Source organism: Glycine soja, chromosome 20 (assembly GCF_004193775.1).
Source record: "Glycine soja cultivar W05 chromosome 20, ASM419377v2, whole genome shotgun sequence".
Lineage (NCBI taxonomy): Eukaryota > Viridiplantae > Streptophyta > Magnoliopsida > Fabales > Fabaceae > Glycine > Glycine soja.
Genome location: NC_041021.1, coordinates 34,276,151 through 34,296,613, shown reverse-complemented (window position 1 = coordinate 34,296,613; position 20,463 = coordinate 34,276,151). Strand labels below are relative to the sequence as shown.

At 32.9% G+C, this 20,463-nt stretch overlaps 2 protein-coding genes and 1 pseudogene across 2 annotated transcripts; all 3 read right to left on the bottom strand.

Annotated features, from left to right (window-relative positions):
- Nucleotides 1-9,004: 9,004 nt before the first annotated feature.
- Nucleotides 9,005-10,381, bottom strand: LOC114402024. The gene is made up of 5 exons (XM_028364573.1): nucleotides 10,192-10,381; nucleotides 10,005-10,114; nucleotides 9,784-9,901; nucleotides 9,264-9,478; nucleotides 9,005-9,181 (listed from the first exon to the last, which is right to left on the bottom strand). Exons 1-5 carry the CDS (start codon nucleotides 10,379-10,381, stop codon nucleotides 9,005-9,007), a joined length of 810 nt encoding a protein of 269 aa, XP_028220374.1.
- Nucleotides 10,382-10,489: 108 nt separating this feature from the next.
- LOC114402023 lies at nucleotides 10,490-11,163 on the bottom strand. Its single transcript, XM_028364572.1, has 2 exons — nucleotides 10,777-11,163; nucleotides 10,490-10,663 (listed from the first exon to the last, which is right to left on the bottom strand). The coding sequence occupies exons 1-2, from the start codon at nucleotides 11,161-11,163 to the stop codon at nucleotides 10,490-10,492; spliced, it is 561 nt and encodes a 186-aa protein (XP_028220373.1).
- An 8,477-nt stretch (nucleotides 11,164-19,640) lies between these two features.
- On the bottom strand, nucleotides 19,641-20,196 carry LOC114402022 (annotated as a pseudogene).
- Nucleotides 20,197-20,463: the final 267 nt, after the last annotated feature.

Sequence of the window (20,463 nt, the reverse complement as noted above, 5' to 3'; positions counted from 1 at the left end):
AAAATTAACTGGTAGTTGAAAGTTGAAAAATTATCTTATTGAATCGTAAGTGTTTGGTAAAGTTATATGTTAAAGTAGCCGAAAAAATGTAAATTACATAAAAGATAAGAATAATAAAATTTTACCTTAAATAGAAAAGATTAAAGAAATCTAATAAATATTTAAGGATAAAAAGGAAATAAATATAAAAAGTTAGAAACTAGAAGTTAGCATTTTAAAAAATGCTACTTCAAGTAACATTTCAAAAAATACTAAAAATTACTACAAAAAACTCATTTATCAAATAGTCAAACAAGTTTTTCAACTAATAAAAGAAGTTAGAGACTAGCTGAAATGTCTTATCAAACATACTCTTAATTGAAAATTAAAAAAGTGTTTTGAGGGATCAAAATAATAGTATGTGTTAAGTTCAAGGACCAAAATGCTAGTAAATAGTTAAGTTCACTAACTAAAATAACAAGTTGCTTATTTCAAAAACCGAATTGAAAAGTTAACTTTTTGATACATGATAGCCACGTAAATGACATGTGATGATCACGTGGATGACATGTGACAACTGTTAATTATCACATCATCACGGGAAGTATTACATAGGTACAACCATTTGAGTTAACGAAGACAACTAATGATGAGACTAATTTATCACACTTTTTATAAATTTAGATACAAAATTTAAATTTCCCATCTTTAAAGGACTTAATTGTCAGTCGCTGTAAACACATTCAAGAAAAAAAAATGAATATTTATCAAATATTTATTTTTCATACTCTAGAACTTGAAAATGAACTTTTAATCATATGCTTAAAGGATAAAATTATTTGTGATGCTCTAGTTATATACTCCCTCCATCCCAAAATAATTGTTGTCTTAGACTATTTTACATAGACAAAGAAAAAGCAATAAATATAATAAAATAATATTTTTATAAAATTAACCTTATATGATCATTAATTTATTTATAAATTTTATTTTTCACCATCAATATTATAAAAAATATAAATAAAAAAGATAATTAATATCACGTTAAAAAACTAAAATAATAATTATTGTAAGATATTATTTTATTTATTTTACAGGACAATGACAATAGATAGGGGGGAGTATTAAATATAAGTAAGATCTTACGTAAACCAATTTTACTTCAGCATTGCATTTGTCCAGTAATTTGCAATATGATACTGGGCTTATGATGGTCAATGTTTTTTAGTACTTATTGGTTCAACCCATTTGGTTGCATATATTTTAAGATTTAGGGTCAAGACATAAGTGGGTCGTGTGTCACATAGTCGACAGGTCGAGTAGTGGGTTTCAATGTGCATGCTATCGGCTTATGAGAAGTGCTTATTAATGTGTTTGGTACAATTAAAATTAAATTATTTCAATAATTAATTATATGATCTCAAGAAAATAATTAATTATTGTAATAGTTTTGATTATAATTAGAATTAATTTTTTTATTCTTAATTTTTTTAGTATAATTGAAAAAGTTCTATTAAAAATAAAATGAAATTTTTTATTTTTAAAAAACATATATAAATATTCTCAAAGAATAATTTTAACCAATCAAACATAAAATTTTGTTTAGATACGATTAAAAAAATCGGCTTTTACGTAGTCAATAAAAAAAAAGGATATGTATAAAGGTAAAAGGAAAAAATGTTGGAAACTCTCATAGTAATTTGGGAATAATGTCCTTTCGGGAAAAAAGACCACTGAAAAATAATCTTAAGCTTTAAAATGATATATGTAAGAAAACATTTTAATTTTTTTTTCAAATTTCAGTTATTTTCGCAAACATACAACTTATTTTATAAACAACTTTTTTCACTCAAAAAATAAATTGTCCCAAACATTAAGTGACTGAATTATTTCTCAACATGCTATTGTTTGATTAGCTTAAAAAATGAAATGCTTTTAATATAGGCTAACAAATTCCTTCATAAACATCGAAGATCAAATATACAGACAAACAACCATTAAATATAAGTAGCAAAGAAGATTTTAAAAAATCAGACTAAACCAGTGAAGACAGTTCAGTGGTGCAAACATAGTTGAATCATCATTGCACCATTTTTATATTTTTAATATTATATAATATTTTAAGTAATAAACTAATATAGAATTATAAAACTTTAGGGTCTAAAAAATTATAAATTGATATAAATGACTAAATTATGTTTCATAGGTTTTAACTAATAATATTGACAAAATAATTGATACCTATGTGAAATATTTAAGTATTTTTTATTTATCTTAAAAAATATTTTAAATTAAATAGAAAAAATTAAAATTTGAAAAGGATCGGTTCAACCTCGGTTTTCTAGACTAGTTTAATCATTTTTCCATCGATTTTGAAATGTTCTAATTTTTGGAGTGCTTGGATCGATCACCAGACCTATCACTGGTTCAACCTCCGACCTAATTTTCAAAACATTAATAGCAAAAGAACACAAACTTAATATGGTTGTACACTTCTTGTCTATTTTAACAGAAACATCTTAATTCACTATCACTATCATTATTTATAAATAAGATCATAAACTTTCTAGACAAATTTAAAAGATTAAATCCTCCCTTAACATGACTCTCTCCCCCTTAGAATGGTGACTCCCTTTTTGAGTTATTATTCTCATCTCAAGAATATCTATTTGTAATCCTTGCATCTCAATCTTAAGAGGATAAAGAAATTCTTAAAATAAGTATATCATCTTTAAATATAAATAACACCCAAATATTTTTAAATCTAAACAATTTCTTAGAAATTAGAAATTTAAAATTTAAAATTTAAAATTTAAATTATTATCCTAATACGAAATCACTGTTAAGTTGTAGCAACAATATAAATGTAACAAATGTTTTAGCCAGAGTTGGAAAAAAATTATATATAATTAATATTATCAAGTAGTTAGAAATTATTTTTGAGTAATTATATAAAAGCCAATAATTTTGAATTGAAAAAATATAAAAGTCAATAAATTAATTATATATAACAATTTTTAATTGAATAATAATGTAAAAAACATTTACACTATTCTTTACATAATTTTATTTTCCAACATACTAACATTTTAAAGAAAATAATATGGGAATAAAATTATGATCCTTAATCAAATTATGTAGCCGACATATACAAAATATATATAATATAGTAGTATATGAATCCAAACAATATAATGTTTTAAATTATATATTAACTTTAACTATCGTACATAAAACAATTTTACTGCAGCATTGCATTTGTCCAGTAATTTGTAATGTTAGTGGGCTTAGGGTTCTCCGAATCTCAAATATTATTTTTTCTTTGAGTGTTGCTAGGTACACCTAGCAATTTTTTTAAATGGCAAAAATGCCCTTGGCTTCTTTCTTCATTATAAACGTTTATTTTTCCTGGAAATGCACTGCACGCCATTTTCGTTGCTTCTGTTTCTCTCATTTTTTGTTTTTGGTGTGGTATTGTCTCTGGTTCGTCGGTTCATTGTGAATGGTTAGGTGCAGTGAAGGTGAAGGTACCGGTGTTGAGCGTTGTGGTGGTCGGCAGCGGCATACGAGGTATGCAGATGGTGGTGCCTCTGTCGGGGACGTACGGATCAGTTACGGATCAACTTGATCTGTAGGTTGATAAAATCTTATTACGGATCAAGTTGATCCGTAAATCTTTTACGGATCAACTTGATCCGTAAGAGTAATTTTTTTTATAAAATTTTATGGTTTTTTAATTAAATTTCCTTTTTTTAATTAGTAATTTGTTTGTATGGTAATTTTTTATTTGAGTTGGTTAGATGAACGAAGATCAGTAGATATATGAAAGTATAATGTCTGAAGAAGCAGATATGGATTATCAAAATGAAGAAGCATGTGGTGCGAATGAACCACATGTTGATTGTTCCTATGCGTTCAATACTTCTTAAGTTATAATGTTCATGTTTGTGAGTGATTTAATAAAATAAATACTGGTAGAAAACTTAAATTATGTGGATTGCTTTGTAGGTGTTTGACAATCGAGAGGATGTTTTGCAGTGGGCTCGATCCGTTGCTCATGAAAACGGATTTGTGGCGGTGATTATAAGGTCAGACATAAACACATGTAGTAGAGGAAGAACTTCGTTTGTGTTAATTGGCTGTGAAAGGAGTGACGAATATAGGTGTAGGAAAAAAGAATTTATCAGAAGAGACACTAGGACTAGGAAATGTGGGTGTCCCTTCAAGCTTCGTTGCAAGCCAGTGGTTGGAGGAGAAGGCTGGATGGTGAAGTTGATTTGTGGAGTACATAATCATGAATTGGCCAACTCATTAGTTGGACATCCATATGCGGAGGGATTGACTAAAGTTGAAAAAAATACTTATTGCTGATATGACGAAGTCCACGGTGAAGTCAAGAAACATCCTGCTAACTCTGAAGGAACACAATGCCAATAGTTGTACGACCATTAAACAGATATACAATGCAAGAAGTGCATTACGTTCTTCCATAAGAGGAAGCGATATTGAAATGCAACATCTGATAAAGCTTCTTGAACGTGATCAGTATATTCATTGGCACTGAATAAAGGATGAAGACGTGGTTCGTGATATCTTTTGGTGTCACCCTGATGCAATGAAGTTAGTCAACGCATGTAATTTGGTGTTTTTGATAGACAACACCTACAAAACAAATCGGTACAGACTCTCACTGCTCGATTTTGTTGGGGTGACACCGACTGGGATGACATTCTCTGCTAGTTTTGCATATGTGGAGTGTGAATGCGTTAATAATGTGGTCTGGGCTTTACAACGCTTCCGAGGCCTTTTTTTAAAGCGTGATGCCCTCCCTGGAGTTATTGTCACTAACAGAGACCAAGCATTGATGAATGCAGTGAAGGTTGTATTCCCTGATTGTATAAATTTGTTGTGCAGCTTTCACATAAACAAAAATGTGAAGGCCAAATGTAAATCATTAATTGGGCAAAAAAATGCTTGAGATTATGTCATGGATTGTTGGGGATGTTTGACTGATTGTCCTTCAAAATAACAATTTGATGAATGCCTGAAGAAGTTCGAAATGGCTTGCTCACCTTGGCCAATGTTTGTTGACTATGTCAAGGAAACCTAGATAATACCACACAAGGAAATATTTGTTTCTGCCTAGACTAATAAGGTGATGCACTTAGGAAACACAACAACAAACAGGTATGAAATTGTTCAACTATTTCTATTAACGTTGATGAATTGATGGAATTGTATTATTATATATATTTTTTGTTTTTGTGTATTTGAAATGTAGGGTTGAATATGCTCACTTATCTTTAAAAAGATTGTTACAAAATAGCCTTGGAGACTTATGCAGTGTGTAGGATGCCATGAACAAGATGATTACGTTGCAGCACACGGAGATTTTCATCATTTGAAACAAGTACACATATCGTTGGACATGTCTTCAAAAAACCTTATCAGGAGGCTTCTTGGAATGGTTTCAAGGTATGCTTTTAAATCAGATTGCTGCTGAATTAAAGCGTGTTGACTATGCTGGCAAGAATCCTTCAAGTTGTGGTTGTGTGGTGAGAACCACGCTTGGTCTTCCTTGTGCTTGTGAGCTATCCAAATATGTTGGTGGTTGCATCCCACTGGATTCAATCCATATGTTTTGGAGGAGACTAATTTTTTCAGACCAAGGGTTATCTGAGCCCGAAGTGAGCATCAAGGCAGAAATAGAAACAATATCCAAAAGATTCGAAGAACTTGATGTTTGTGGCAAGTTTACTCTGAAGACTAAACTTTGGGAAATTGCATACCCTGATCAAAATTCGATGTGTCCTCCTTTAGCAAAGGTTAACACAAAGGGGACACTGAAGAAAACAATGAGCAGGAACCCAAGGTCAACAAAGCGCGATCCATCTTACTGGGAGTATGTAGATGCCTTTGAATCTATCCAAAATAGCAATTCATCGGTGAGGCGTACTGCATCATCCTCTGAGCAACCAAATCGAAGAACGATGATGCCCATGTTGTATCAGTTTTAGCCATTTATGCACGACTTCATTGATAAGATTGTTGATGTCAAAGCTGATGGTAACTGTGGACATCGGTTGATTGTCGGTTTATTAGGTATGGGTGAAGACTCTCGGTTGGTGGTCCGCTACCAACTTCTTAAAGAACTTGGGAAATTCTCAGAAGACTATACCTGGCTCTTTGGTGGCATGGAGAAATTTGAGGAATTAAGGATGTCACTACATGTTGATGGGTTAACCAAGGTATATAAGTTATGTTTTTGCTTTTTAATACTTAACTTTACAATTAAGTTTGACGTGTATATTTGTTTCATTTAGGTGACTATGGATAAGTGGGTGGATATAACGAACATGGGACATGTCATTGCATCAAGATACATTGTAATCATTGTATCCTTGTCTAAACAACAAAGCATGACATTCTTTTCTCTTAGAAGTCAACCGCTAGCAAATTTGTCATTGCATCATATAATTTGTATCGATCATGTGTATGACAATCATTTTGTTGAGGTACATTATAGATATGAAGTGTTTTTTTATATTTATGCAATGAGTTTTGTAGGATTGAGTTAACACATTTTTCGCATGTACAATAAGTTTATTTAAAAGAACGTTGTCATTTACCGCCTGTAGCATTGTTATGGTCTAGCAATTGTCATCCTTAGACAAAGCAGTGACCAACTCTATGTATTAGCAGAATGCAACATTACAAGAGATTCATGATGTTCAAGAGAGACTATGTTGACATAAATGATTATTGAACATGTAATTTATATTTACTTATCATTTTGAATTAGATTTTCACTTTACATTTATGTGTCTTTGTATATTTGTTACGTCCATAACAAAATTATTACTTAATTCTAAAAAAACATGTATGATATATTGTTGTCTGAGTTGACAACACATTGTGAAAATGCATGTATGATAAATTGTTGTCTGAGTTAACATAAAGTGCGTGACATGACAACATGACTACACATGCAAATCTGATGCAAGATAAAGTGTGTCACGTCATTGGTGTAGTTGACAACACATAAAGAAAGCATGTGCACGCATATTTTTAATTTTTTAAAAATGCAGCACTGATATTAAAACTCATCTATATATATGACACCGCCTAACACTGTAAAAAACCACAAGTTTCAGTTGTAACCCAACTCTTACAAAAAACTATGGCATTCTTGGGAGAGACAAACAATCAGACAATTGTGAACTCCACATTAGGTTTTATTTTTCCAAATGAATCCATTGTTCACAATGACAGTGGTGTTTGTTTTCAAGCTTCCACTCCAGTTCCCATTCGAGTACCAAATGGTTGAGATTTTCAAATGTTAAAAACCAGAATACATAATACCCTTAAGCTAACAGACAAACAATTTTTGGATGAAATTTACTACTGGCAGCCTTTCACATATGCAGGTAATCAATTTCGGTTTCAATGTATGCAATTGAAAAATGATGCTGATGTTAACACAATGTTAATGTGTAATCATCAATTTTCGTTTGTTGGTCCGATTGAGTTATTATGTAACATTGCTAGAACACCAAATGGTATTTTAAACTTACTTCAAGCCACTATGACCCCTACTCATGATGCCCTGCTATATTACAATGGGAGGTGGAACATGTCACGCCAAAATGAGTTTGTTGGTTACTCGTTCACAGGAAAAAAATCTCAAAAAGTTTGACATTCCTTTCGGATGTAACATGAATGAACTGAAGGATTTGATCAAGCAAGTTGCGCCACATGTGATTTCCCCTTATGGTATTCATGAAACACAAACGGTAAGGCGATTGTTTTTTGGGAAACCAAGTCATCATGAGTATTTAGAAAAAGTTATCAAATTCGAAATAATTGAATCAAAACCAACGATGATGTGATAAAGGTATTAATTGAGTCTAACTATTGGAAAAAGATTGGACTAATAGAAATTTTAATTTTGTTCGACTATGTTGAAGATAATGTACTGTTTGAATTCATGTATCACATAATCATTCTTTTTTTGTTTTTCTGGAAATGGAAGACGACTTGTTGTTCTCTGTTAAATTTTATTTCTACTATTACTTTTTTGTCGGTGTTGCAAATTTATTTTAAATATAAAAAAAAACAACTACAACAAACGAAAAATAACAATTAATTGTAAAGATTACAATTAGACAAATTATTTAAACTCGAGTAGTTCATTTTTTTAAAGAAACTACTATAAAATTAAAATTTAATTAAAATATATTTTGTCATAAATTAAAAATAATTTAATGATTAAAAATATTTAACAAAGTATATTTAACTCTGATGCAAAATATGGAAATCAAGAAAATAAATAAATTATATGAGTCAATTATTAATTTAATATAATGTATAATGCTTCAACTATTGAACGTATTCAAATAACTCTTCTACTTTCATACATTTTTCTTCTATATAATATAATATTAACCCTTTCATTTTGTTTAACCATGCTATAGGGTCATTCCCTTAAAATTTTAAAAATAAATTTATACATACATATGATTTTGGGGAAAAAAGAAGTGTTTTCAATATATTTTGTTTATTCCTATATTATTTTATCAATGAATTTGATTTTTAAACTTTAAAATATGTGAATTTAGTCTTTCATTTCTAATATTTCATCATATTTTTAAAAATTTAAAGAATAAATTCATCAATGTAAAAGTAGAGCCGTAAGTAGAAACAGAGACTAAAACACATAGTTTTTCTATGGTTGAAAATAAATTAAATTCAATTTGAAAATAAATTATATAGATTTATTTTAATATAGAATAATTTTTTTTACATAATTAAAATTATATAAAACATATTTTTTTTAGAATTTATAATAATTTTATACTATAATATTTTCCATATTTATTATTTTTGTTCATTAAACTTTGTAAAGATTGACCAAGGTCTTTGAACAACAAAAATGGAAATAAATAAAATTAACATTACTAATGAAATAAGTTCAAGTACAATAAATGTATATACATCGAATTTCAATATAAAATGTGTAAATAAACTACGACTGATCCGTGCGCCGCCTGCGTCGAGACCTAACATATACTAGCTGATCTTGTGTGACACTCCTGGCAATCCTGAGACATTCTTCGATCACCTCATGTGTCAATGTGCCTGGTGTGATCACCCCTAGGTTGAAATGGCACTCCAACCTCTCTACAATCGCATAGCAAGCTTCCTATTAAATACAAAACAAACAAATTAGACAAATTATTATGAAAAAATTGACGCAAATGACGTAAATTATTAGTAACACTTACCACTGCATGTCTCGGCTCGTCGACATCGATTGCAGATGTCGAAACCGATGTTGATAGTGCTGCTGGCTCCGTGACCGGATGGACATCTGTGTCTGGATCTTGAGGGGCAACTCTGGGCTGTGTAGCATGACCATCTGCCTGAGGATCTGATGGCTGGCCTGGTGTCATGAATGGATGCGAAATGTGGAAGAACCAGTCCCTGTAGTCGTTGCACACTGCCCAGGCACAACGCAGATGCCACCTGCTGCAACCATATGGTCCAATTAGTGCATCCACTTGTCGTGTATATCATCAAATGACACCCATGAATCAACGGGCGGAGCAGGAATGGTCTGGGTGTATCCAAACTGTCGCATGACCCTCTCTGGTCGATAATACACAGCAATGGGCCCCCAACATAGAAGACCGGAATAGCATGAAATCATATGGAAGTCCCGGACCAGTTGGTGCTCCCCATATGGGATCCAACAGAAATCCGAAATCTAGGGTCGGTCCAGGCGCTCCCTATATGTCGGTGTACGTATGCTCTTCACGGTCTTCTTCGTAGCAATCCACTTATAGGCACGTGGTGAATCCTCACCGTAGTTCGGATCAGCAGTGGACTCCGCCACTAAGGGAAAGTGCTTGTATATCCAGCACTACAGAGGTAACATGAAAATCATAAAAATTAATAATGAAAGTCTAAAAAAATTTCAAGTTAAACATTGTTGAACCTCAACGAATCCAAAACATGTTTGTTACCTGCAATAGCGTGATGTAACCACCAAGCTGTCGGCTGGTGCTGATAGAAGCATCATTCAGGTGGTCGTACATATGCCCAGCACAACTACTCCCAAGGCGTACCTCCCAGTCTGACCGAGGTCACGAAGGGCCTCCAAAAACACAACATGAACATGGGTTGCACTCTTGTTAGCGAAAAGAGTGCAACCCAGAAGATGAAGAAGAAACGCGTGAGCTGTAGTTGTCCAATGTCCTGCCTGGTATCGATACTCATAGATATCACCTACCCATTGCATGCGTACGTACGGTCCATGACACTGCCCTGTCTCAGCCTTGGCAACCTCTGTAGTGACCATTAATAACTCCACCAGCATCTGTACAGCATCATCCACATGCATGGGCTGAAAGGCATGCAAGTCGCCAAGCACGGGCAGATGCAGAAGAGACGTGACGTCGTCTAGCGTGATCGTCACCTCTCCCACAGGGAGATGGAAACTAGAAGTCTCCTAGTGCCACCGCTCGACAAACGATGACAAAAGTCCCCGATCTCCAATGTCTATCGAACACACGATCAGAGGACTTAGTCCTGTCCCAGCAACTAGCCCCTCAATGGCAAGGATAGGCCTGCCTAAACTGTGCACCTTCCTCCCGTGAGAGGATAACTTTAACTCAGGACGCTCCTGAATTGAAGTATAAAGGAACATATAATTCGTTAACATCATCTTTTAAAGGAAAACAAATTTCAATGATAAAGTATAATTAACAACTAACTAAAATTCAATATTATAAATACCTCTTCTGTCCATACGCTGCCTGTAACGTGATCTACATACTCGGTCAACACAGATGGGTCGCTCAGACCACCCAAAAATCTCTCAGGCTCATCCTCAGCAGCCTGTGCGCTTGCGTCTGCAAGAGTGTCTGCTCCAGTGTCCTGTACGTCACCTCCTGCCATTGGCTCATCCACATATACCTTAGCCACAATCGAAGCTCCGTCAGCCTTTGTCGCAGGGACCACTGGCTCATCGTCCGCAGTAGTTATAGGTACTCGTTGCCTGCGTGTGGATGCGGTAGGCCATCGACGCTGTGGAACATCATTGGAATCATCATGATCTCCTCTGCCCATACCTCTGCCAGTAACATGACCTAAGGCACAACCTAATCCTCTGGTCCTAACCATGATCTACAAATGTCTACCGCAAATTCCATCACTGATTTCATTCACTCAAATTTCGTTGGTCTAACACAAATTTCATTGACTCAAAGTCATGCAAGTTGTTAGGATTTCATTGACTGTAGGGCTGTCATTCAGTCAATTATTTAGGTGTAACACTTATTATAGAGCAATCAATGACATAATTGATTTAGACTGTTATGCTGACTTAAGATTTTTTATGCTTACGTGTCATTGGTTTGAGGGTGAACAAGACAAATATTGCGCAACCATTAATATGCATGGTTTGGCAAGGAAAATTTAATATTGTGCAATCATTATCACTTAGACAAATGTCAAAACGAACAATACCCTATATTCAGTTACCTTAATGGTGTAGCAGACTTAAAGTCAAAAAATTGGCATCTTTTACTATTCCGATACAACTTAAAGTTCTACATTACTTAGAAGTCGAGGCCAAGAATAGTTTATAAACACCTTTATTTTGTAACCCTCTAATGCGCCTATTAAGGACTAAATTGTGAAGCTTAGAATAATGCCAAACAAACAATACCTCATATGCGATTACCTAGTGGTATGGTGAATTAAAGGTCACAATAATTAAGAAATTAAATTTACCTCATTTATGTATTTGAAAAGTTTAGTTTAAATGTGTATTTTTTTAGAAATTTTAGAAAATTAGAAATTTATCAAACCCAATGTTAATATATTTAACGAAAAGCTACTCATGTTGATAGTATGTAATATATATGTTTCAAGTGAAAGCTCCTAAAATGGTAATTTACAATGGAAATTATTTAAAAGTTGTTTTGTAAGGGTGATAGAAGTAGGCTTCCAGCATAGCAGCATAGGCCCGCTTCGGTCGCATTCGATGGAGAGGGCGAAAGAGGAAGATAAAGACTTGATCTTATGATTTCTCTTGAACTAGACCTTGTGTATATCTGGCATTAGTTGAAGTTAGCTCAAGCCTTCGAGTGGAAGCCTTTTATAGGGATGATTTGGTGGGAGAAACCGCTAAGAACACGTGACTAATCAGGTAAGCTCTCATTTCTGAGAAGGTAATGATGTCGGCTATCTACGTCTTGCCAACTATTGAGATGACGTATCTAGGAGGATATAGGCCTAAGATACATTTATAATAGTAGTCCCCCTAGACCAGTATTGTTGTTGGAACAATGTCGGTTTCCTTAGTTTGTGAGTACTTTGTCCTAATTCTTTGACTCTGGTGACACTCCTTAGTTTTTGAAGTGCCATTGGATGTATAGGTTAAAATTGTAGTGTGCATTGTGGTTATGGGAATGTTGCCACATTTTTGCATTGGATCTATAGGTTATGTCATGTTTTGTTGTCATTCATGATCATGAATGATTCACGATTGATACTTTAGAGCATGCTTTGATGAAGGGAATAGTTAGGAAAGGGAACAAAATGGAACACATATGCAACCATTAACTCCACTTATAAGGTGGTTTTTCAACCATTAACCCTCAAAATTGAATGATAACAATTAAAATAGAAACAAATAAAATGTAGTATGCATAGTAAACTTTAATTCAAACCAAAAAAGTCCCAATAGGTTCCAAGATTATAATATACAACATCACAGTTACCAATGCTCTTGCTAAATTGACAAAGCAAATTGTGACAGCAATCTAATAAGAATGATCCAAATTAGAGGTATTATTTAATCTTCTACCAAAGTAATACTCAATGTTGGAAAAAGAAAGTCTATAATATATAAAGTACTTACAATTCAGGGTTCAAACAAACACCTTAGCTCCTTCATTTAATATTCAACATTGATAGCGTAGAAGTGCAAAGAAAGGGAAGATAGCATGAAACAAAGAGAGCAGAGTTACCTGAGAATTCGTGTAACTAACACCTTGTGAGAAAGAAAGAACCTTGATGAGTAAGCTGCAAATTTCAGAACAAAAAGACACCAAATTCAAATGTTATTGTATTCTACACATAATCCCCCAAATTTCAAACTATTATAGACTTAATCAACTAACCCTAAATCCTAATTTCAAAAAAAGTCACTATTTATCAAATATTTGCCAATTTTAAAAATTAAAATTGAAGCTTACGGATCAAGTTGATCTGTAAGGTGTTGAAGAAACTGACGGATCAACTTGATCCGTAAGCTTCTTTACTGCAAACTACTACTTACAGATCACCTATAAGCCTATACGGATCAACTACAAACGCCGGAAAAGGAAGAGAAAACGCTGCTTACCTTGACAATGCCGACGTGCGGAGGGAGAACACCACCCTTAATTTGCCTGGGCTACTCAACACCAATGGAGGCGCGGTTGCAGAACAGGGACTCCCAACGCAGAGGAAGAAGACGATGCTCAGCGGAGAACAAACGCGGCGTGGAGGATGACGACGCTGGGTGAAGCTTTTTTGAGACGAGGGTGAGGTGAGGAGCAAGAACACGGGTGAGGTGAGGTGATGGGTGAGGAAGAAGAACAAAAGCAGTTCAGGTGAGGAAGAAGAAGAAAAAATGGTGGGATGGAGGAGGAAGAAGGCTAACACGGGAGGGAGGGAGGCAGAGAGACTGAAGCGTTTTTTCTAAATAAAATTAAGCTAGGGGTACAAACGTCTTTTTACATGAACTGCTAGGTGCACCAACAAAAAGGTTGGATGCACCTAGCAACACTCTTTTTCTTTTTATTGTTGATCGATTGGTGCAACCCATTTGGTGTCATGTATTGCAAAGTTTAGGGCATCAACATTAGTGGGCCGTATGCCACTTGGTCGAGTAGTGGGTTTCAATTTGCATGGCATTAATTGGTTCATAAGAAGTGCTCAATGCTTATCTCTATCTCTTATACAAACAAGGTCCTGATTGCCTATCCAGTGGCCACGTGTCGCAATGGCTGAAACCCTTCATTTCCTGCCCAAGTATTTATTTTTTATTTCCCTTCATTTCTCGCACTGCAAAAAGCTTCTCCACTTCCCTTCGTATTTCCATTTTTTTCCGTTGTCCATTAATTGTGGCACAATTTCGGTCATTTGTACCTGTCGTCCAGTAATTGTGGCACAATTATCGACGGGCACCATTAATTGTTTGCATTTTCCAAATACGTTTGATTTTGAATTTGCTTCTCAGATGACGTTTGCATCCTCTCCATCTTCCATTTTCGATCCTCTGCATTCCTCTTCATTGACATTTGCATCCCTCTCCATCTTCCATTTTTGTTCCTCTCCATTCTTTTTCACTGACATTTGCATCCTCTCCATCTTCCATTTTCGTTTCTCTCCATTATGCGCTGACCCCTTTCTCTCACTTCTTCTTCTTCTTCTTTTGTTCTTCTCTTTCTCTCTGTTGAACTACAATGGTAGAAGACGTGTGTTTCCTCTACAAGGTACTTCCTTTCTAACTAAAACTGCAATTTTTTTCTCAAATGCGGCTCCGATGTCACTGAAGTGCATTTTGCATTTTCGAGGTACGTCTTCCCTTCTCTATTTCTATATGCATTTTTTATTTTGTGGTTTTTTGTTCTGTTGACCTTTGTGGGTATGTCTTCCCTTCCATCCGTTCCTTTTTTACTTCCTTATTGCTCATTTTTACTGTCAAACCCGTATGTTTTTTTTTTCATTTGTGCACTGACCCCTTTCTATCACTTCTTCTTCTTCTTCTTCTTCTTCTTCTTCTTCTTCTTCTTCTTCTTCTTCTTCTTCTTCTTCCTGTGATTTTTATCTCAAAAACTCCATGAGTATAGGTTCGTAAACACAAAAGCTTAAATTTTTTTGGGTATTCTGTCTTTAATTTGATTTCTGACTTCTCGCAATACAAAAGTTTAAAATTTTTTGTGTTCCTGAGCCTTCTCCAACGTGCTCATTGCTTCCTATACCCATCTTTTTGTGTTTTCATCCTTTAATTTTTTGGTGGTGTAATGGTTCAATATATTTTTTGGCATGTTGTATTCAGAGAAGGTGGAAGAATACATTAAAGCTGCGATTTTTATCTCAAAAACTCCATGAGTACAGGTTCGTAAACACAAAAACTTAAATTTTTTTGGGTGTTCTGCCCTTAATACAAAAGTTTAAATTTTTTTGTGTTCCCGAGCCTTCTCCAACATGCTCATTGCTTCCCATACCCAATTTTTTGTGTTTTCGTCCTTTTTGGGTGGTGTAATGGTTCAATTTATTTTTTGGCATGTTGTATGCAGAGAAGGTGGAAGAACACATGAATACAATTTTGGATTTTTAATGTTTAATGGATTGATTTGGAATAAGACTTATAAATTGTGTGCTACTTCATGGTTTGATAGAATTAAAAGTGATTAAGTTAATATTACACTGTCAAGAGTAATTGGATTCTGTACATTGTCTTGAAATGCCTTATGGTGGTGAGTAAAAATAATTCTAGGTTCTAAGCAAATAAATATTGTATTTATACTTTCTAAGTAATAAAAACAATTTGCTTTTTAAAATTATTTTAGAAATGTCATGTTTAATTATACCTTAATTTAATCAAAATTTGAGACTAAGACTAAGGGAACTGGTTTTTTTTTAGGTCAGACAAAGGTTAAAAGTACCAAGGTAACTGTAAAAGAAGCCAATAATGCTCTATTTTTTTTCATAAGAAAACAATAACGCTATAAAAAAAACCTACTGAATAAAATTGTGAAGCTTATCGAATACTTTCTATAACAGGGAAAAGACTGAAGTTGACACGGCATCCGATATAAAGTTATCCTAATCCATATCCCACGAGCAAAAACGTTCGAATTGCGAAGATAGCTTCATTCAAATTTGCAATTATGTTTCAACCTAAAATCAAATTGACAGCTTGCAAAAGCAAAAATTAAATACTGTTACGTACAATTTCAAAGATTACCATACATTTTATTAGATTATAGTAAACGATGATAAAATTATCAAATATTACCAAACATTTTATTGCTATGACTTTCTACAACTATAAGCCCTTCTAATATTACGGGATAACAACATTATCCAACCTTAAATATAATATAATAATGTAATATAAACATGTATATTTCCATAAATGAAATAAATCTTTTTAAATATTCTTAACAATCAATTTTTGTTGGTTTTCATTTTAAATTAATAGGTACTTAACAATCCATTTTAAATATTCTACTAGGATATGGAAATAATCATATTTTTTTAATTAATAATCATATTCTGTTAGGATATCGAAATAATCATAATTTTCTAATTAATAATCATACTCTGGATATCAAAATAATCATAATTTTGACATTGCCTTATCTCTAATAAGTAGGTGCTTAACAATCAATTTTAAATATTACACTATCAATTTTAACATATTATTAAAATCAGCTTCAATATTGTGTTTGTCTTTGCCGTAATCATTGTCAATCTATTAAGGTTTAATTAATAAGTATATTTTATTTGTATTTTTGTCAATTTTCATTTCAAATTAATAGGTAATTAACAATCAATTTTAAATATTCTGTTACGATATGAAAATAATCATAATTTTCAAATCAATAAGCATATTCTATTAGGATATTAAATTAATCATAATTTTCAAATCAATAAGCATATTCTGTTAGGATATTAAATTAATCATAATTTAGACGTTGACTTATTCCTAATTTGTAGGTATTTAAGAATCAATTTTAAATATTACACTATTAATCTTAATATATTAGTAGAACCAGCTTCAATTTTGTATTTGATTTTGTCGTAATCATTGTCAATTTATTAACATTTAATTAATAAGCATATTATATTCGTATTTTTATTAATTTTCATTTCAAATTAAATCAGTATATCTCAAAGGTTATTTGAAGGGATGGGCTAACACTACTAATACTTGACTTTGGTCATGTGCATTCCAATGGTTCTTCCATATGCCTTTCTAATAATTCGTCTTTTGTTTATTATGTATCAAATGTATCTTTTTCAGTTGCATTTAATATTTAAATATTATATTTAGTTAGACTTTGTACTTAGGTTATTTGAAGACATAGTCTAACACTAATATCTTTTCCTAATATTTGTTTGTTAACCAATCAATTATGCAATTAATTTTTCCTGCATCTTCATGTTTCATGGCTTAGTGTTCTTGATTTTTCTGCCGTATTTCCTGCTGAGATCTCCCTTCTTTCTTTTGTGTGGCCTTATTTCGGTTACCATCTGTAATGTTCTATGAATTTTAATTGTAGATTAAACGTGGACGAAGGGTTTATGCTCTGTAATTTTTGTGTGTGTATTGTTTTCTTTAATTTATGGTGGAGGGGATTTAATCAAAAAGAAAAAAAAATGCAGTCAACAATTTGAAGGCACAGGCTAACACTACTAATATCTGATTTTAGTCATGTGCGTCCCAAAGGTCCTTCAATCAAAAAGAGGGAAAAAAATGCAGTCAACAATTTGAAGGCACGGGCTAACACTACTAATATCTAATTTTAGTAATGTGCATTCCAAAGGTTCTTCAATAAAAAAAAGAAACAGAAATACAACCAACAATTTGAAGGCACAGGCTAACCCTACTAATATCTGATTTTAGTTATGTGCATCCCAAAGGTTCTTTCATGTGTCTTCTTCTCATATTTTTATCAATGTTGTAAGTTCAATACCTTTGGGTATCAAACAATTTTTCAATTTCTTTTTAATTTTTACTAAACAGTTTATGGTTTGCTTTGATTAATTATGAATTTATTTCGTTGACTTATATTTTTCTCATATCTTTTTTCTGCCTCTTGATGTTTCATTACTTAGTGTTCTTGATGTTTCATGACTTAATGAGGTACATATTATCCAATCATGTAATCGTTTGATTCACATATTTTTATTGTACATCCTTTCTTTTATTCCAAACAATATCAAACAATATATAATATTAACACATTACCTTAAAATCATGCACTACTAGAAAACGCGTATTCTACATCGGTCAGAATCGCGATTCAACAACGGTGCTTGACCGTTTTTTTATTATAATGATGTTGAAACTTAAAAATTTCAACAACGGCCCATAAACAAACATTGTAGTAAGCTGTTTTTTTTCTAAATCGGTGCTATATTATTGACTGATGTAGAAGTCAACAAGCTTAGTTTCTACATCGTTTTTTAATTAAGAAACGTTGTAGTAAGACTATGTAGTAAGACTAGTTTCTACATCCTTTTTTAATTAAGAAACGTTGTTGATCCCCTATTGTCTACATCGGTGCTGACGTAGGCACAGATGTAGTAAGACTAGTTTCTACATCGTTTTTTAATTAAGAAACGTTGTTGATCCCACTATTTTCTACATCGGTGCTGACGTAGGCACCGATGTAGTAAGACTAGTTTCTACATCATTTTTTAGTTAAGAAACATTGTTGATCCCCTATTGTCTACATCGGTGTTGACGTACGCACCGATGTAGTAAGCTGCGCTTTCTAAGTCATTTTTTAATAAAGCAACGATGTGGATCTCTTATTTTCTACATCGTTTTGCAGAAAGAAACAATGTTGAAATATGATATTTTTACATCGGTGGTGACATCAGCACCGATGTAAAATCATGTTTAACCTGCAGAATAATTTGAGGTTATTCAAAATAAATAATTTATAATATGATAAAATTATCTATAAATAAAATTATATAAGATATTAAAAAAAAACTTGAGTAGAGATATTAAAATTATATAATATCACATTAGTGATGACTTCTCATTGTCAATTCCTGTGATCAAGGTTTCAAGAGGAATACAAAATGCCATTAAAAAACTATTAAGTCTTGTAAGCATGCGAAGACAGTAAAAGTATGCACATAAGTACATTATAATAGTGGATCAAAGCTCAACCAAATGCATCTCAAAGTATTATTTAGAGTCTAAGAATGCATATGAATGTTTCCAAATGAAACACATGGCCAATTTGAGGCATTTCGTACCTTCCATTCCCTCTTCAATATTTTCTAGTGCATGCATTTGCTTTATATCATCCTTATTCTTTATCTTCTTTTTCACACTTGACTTTGCTTTAATCTTTTTCTTCTTAGATCCACAACACAGATAACAACACCATTTATGTTAATTTTCATAGCATGTTGTATATATATGCCAATTACTCAGAGGGGGTACTGGCTTTTGATAAAAGCTGTTATAATTAACATAATAATATATGTGAATGTAGAAAATGATTGAGACAGAGATGTACAATAATATATAAGATTCTTCACGGCTCCCATGGAAGTGGCTTGGCTCCGAAATACAAGCGGCATTTAAGATAGAAGTTGAAGACACCTCATTCCATTCATATCCCTATGTTGGGCTAGCATTTCATCCATATTCAATAACCAAAATAGCAACATGTTTGGTCATATACTTGACCATCTTAAGAATGCCTATAGTTTGGCAGCCCTGAAGAGAGGGGTTTCACCTGAGTCATTTATAAAATAAAAAAATAAAGACTCTATTGCAATAAAAAAAATGAAGAAAAAAGGCTTAATTGAGATTGATAGTAATAAAATAAAAAAGGCTCTATTGCAATAAAAAAAATAAAGGAAAAATGAAGAAAAGAATAGTGCAATAGTCCTGAGTTGAATAATAGGGAATTCCTCCAACATAAATCTTTGTATTTGTATTAGGAGCATCACCATTGTCTTGACTGATTATATATCACGGAACACATAAACAATTAAAACAAAAATCTCACACTCACATTAAACAGTAGCTATTTACAATGTATGAGTTTAGCAGCCACACCCGGGGGTTTTCGCTAGCTTCCGTCAAGCCCACTAACCTGTTGAATTCATTTTAACCAAATAGGGGGAAATTCTAGCATTAGATGGAACAAAAAGAAAGAAAAACCTCTAAATAATAATAGTTTTAAATCTGATCATGAAATCACACTAGAGTCTGGGCAAACTCGCCAACTTTGCCAAAGGATTCCATCCTAGTGAAATCCGGTCCCAGCCCTGTGATCACAACGCTCACTGAAAGCAACAGATATTTAGCAATTAATTTTACTTAGCATAATAAATTATAATGGATGAAGAAACAAATAATCAGAATAAAGTGAGAATACCATTGGAATTGGATGCCATTGTTGGTGTTGAAATATAAACTTGATTTGGGCCCAAATTAATTATTTGGTTCCTTGGACTTAGTTATTTTGGGCTTAAGTAATTATGGGTCATGTTTCTAGAGAATTCTTGTAGTGTTTGGAGTGTCTAGATATTTCTTATGGTTTTAATATTCTCTAGAATACTCTTTGGATCTCTAGAGTTGAGAACTTTCTAGAATTAGTGTGTCTAGAGTTCTCCTTAGAGTAGTATAAATAGAGATGTAATCCTACACATTTGTATCAAGCA

What these genes read in the sequence shown, in the direction of transcription:
- LOC114402024 (XM_028364573.1), bottom strand. Translation starts at nt 10,381, where the DNA reads ATGCATGTGGATGATGCTGTACAGATGCTGGTGGAGTTATTAATGGTC. An exon ending in GAAGACCGTGAAGAGCATAC is followed by an intron (nt 9,479 to 9,783) that starts GTACACCGACAT and finishes GTGCCTGGGCAG; the next exon opens with TGTGCAACGACTACAGGGAC. An exon ending in ACGAGCCGAGACATGCAGTG is followed by an intron (nt 9,182 to 9,263) that starts GTAAGTGTTACT and finishes TGTATTTAATAG; the next exon opens with GAAGCTTGCTATGCGATTGT.
- LOC114402023 (XM_028364572.1), bottom strand. Translation starts at nt 11,163, where the DNA reads ATGGTTAGGACCAGAGGATTAGGTTGTGCCTTAGGTCATGTTACTGGC. An exon ending in GCAGCGTATGGACAGAAGAG is followed by an intron (nt 10,664 to 10,776) that starts GTATTTATAATA and finishes ACTTCAATTCAG; the next exon opens with GAGCGTCCTGAGTTAAAGTT.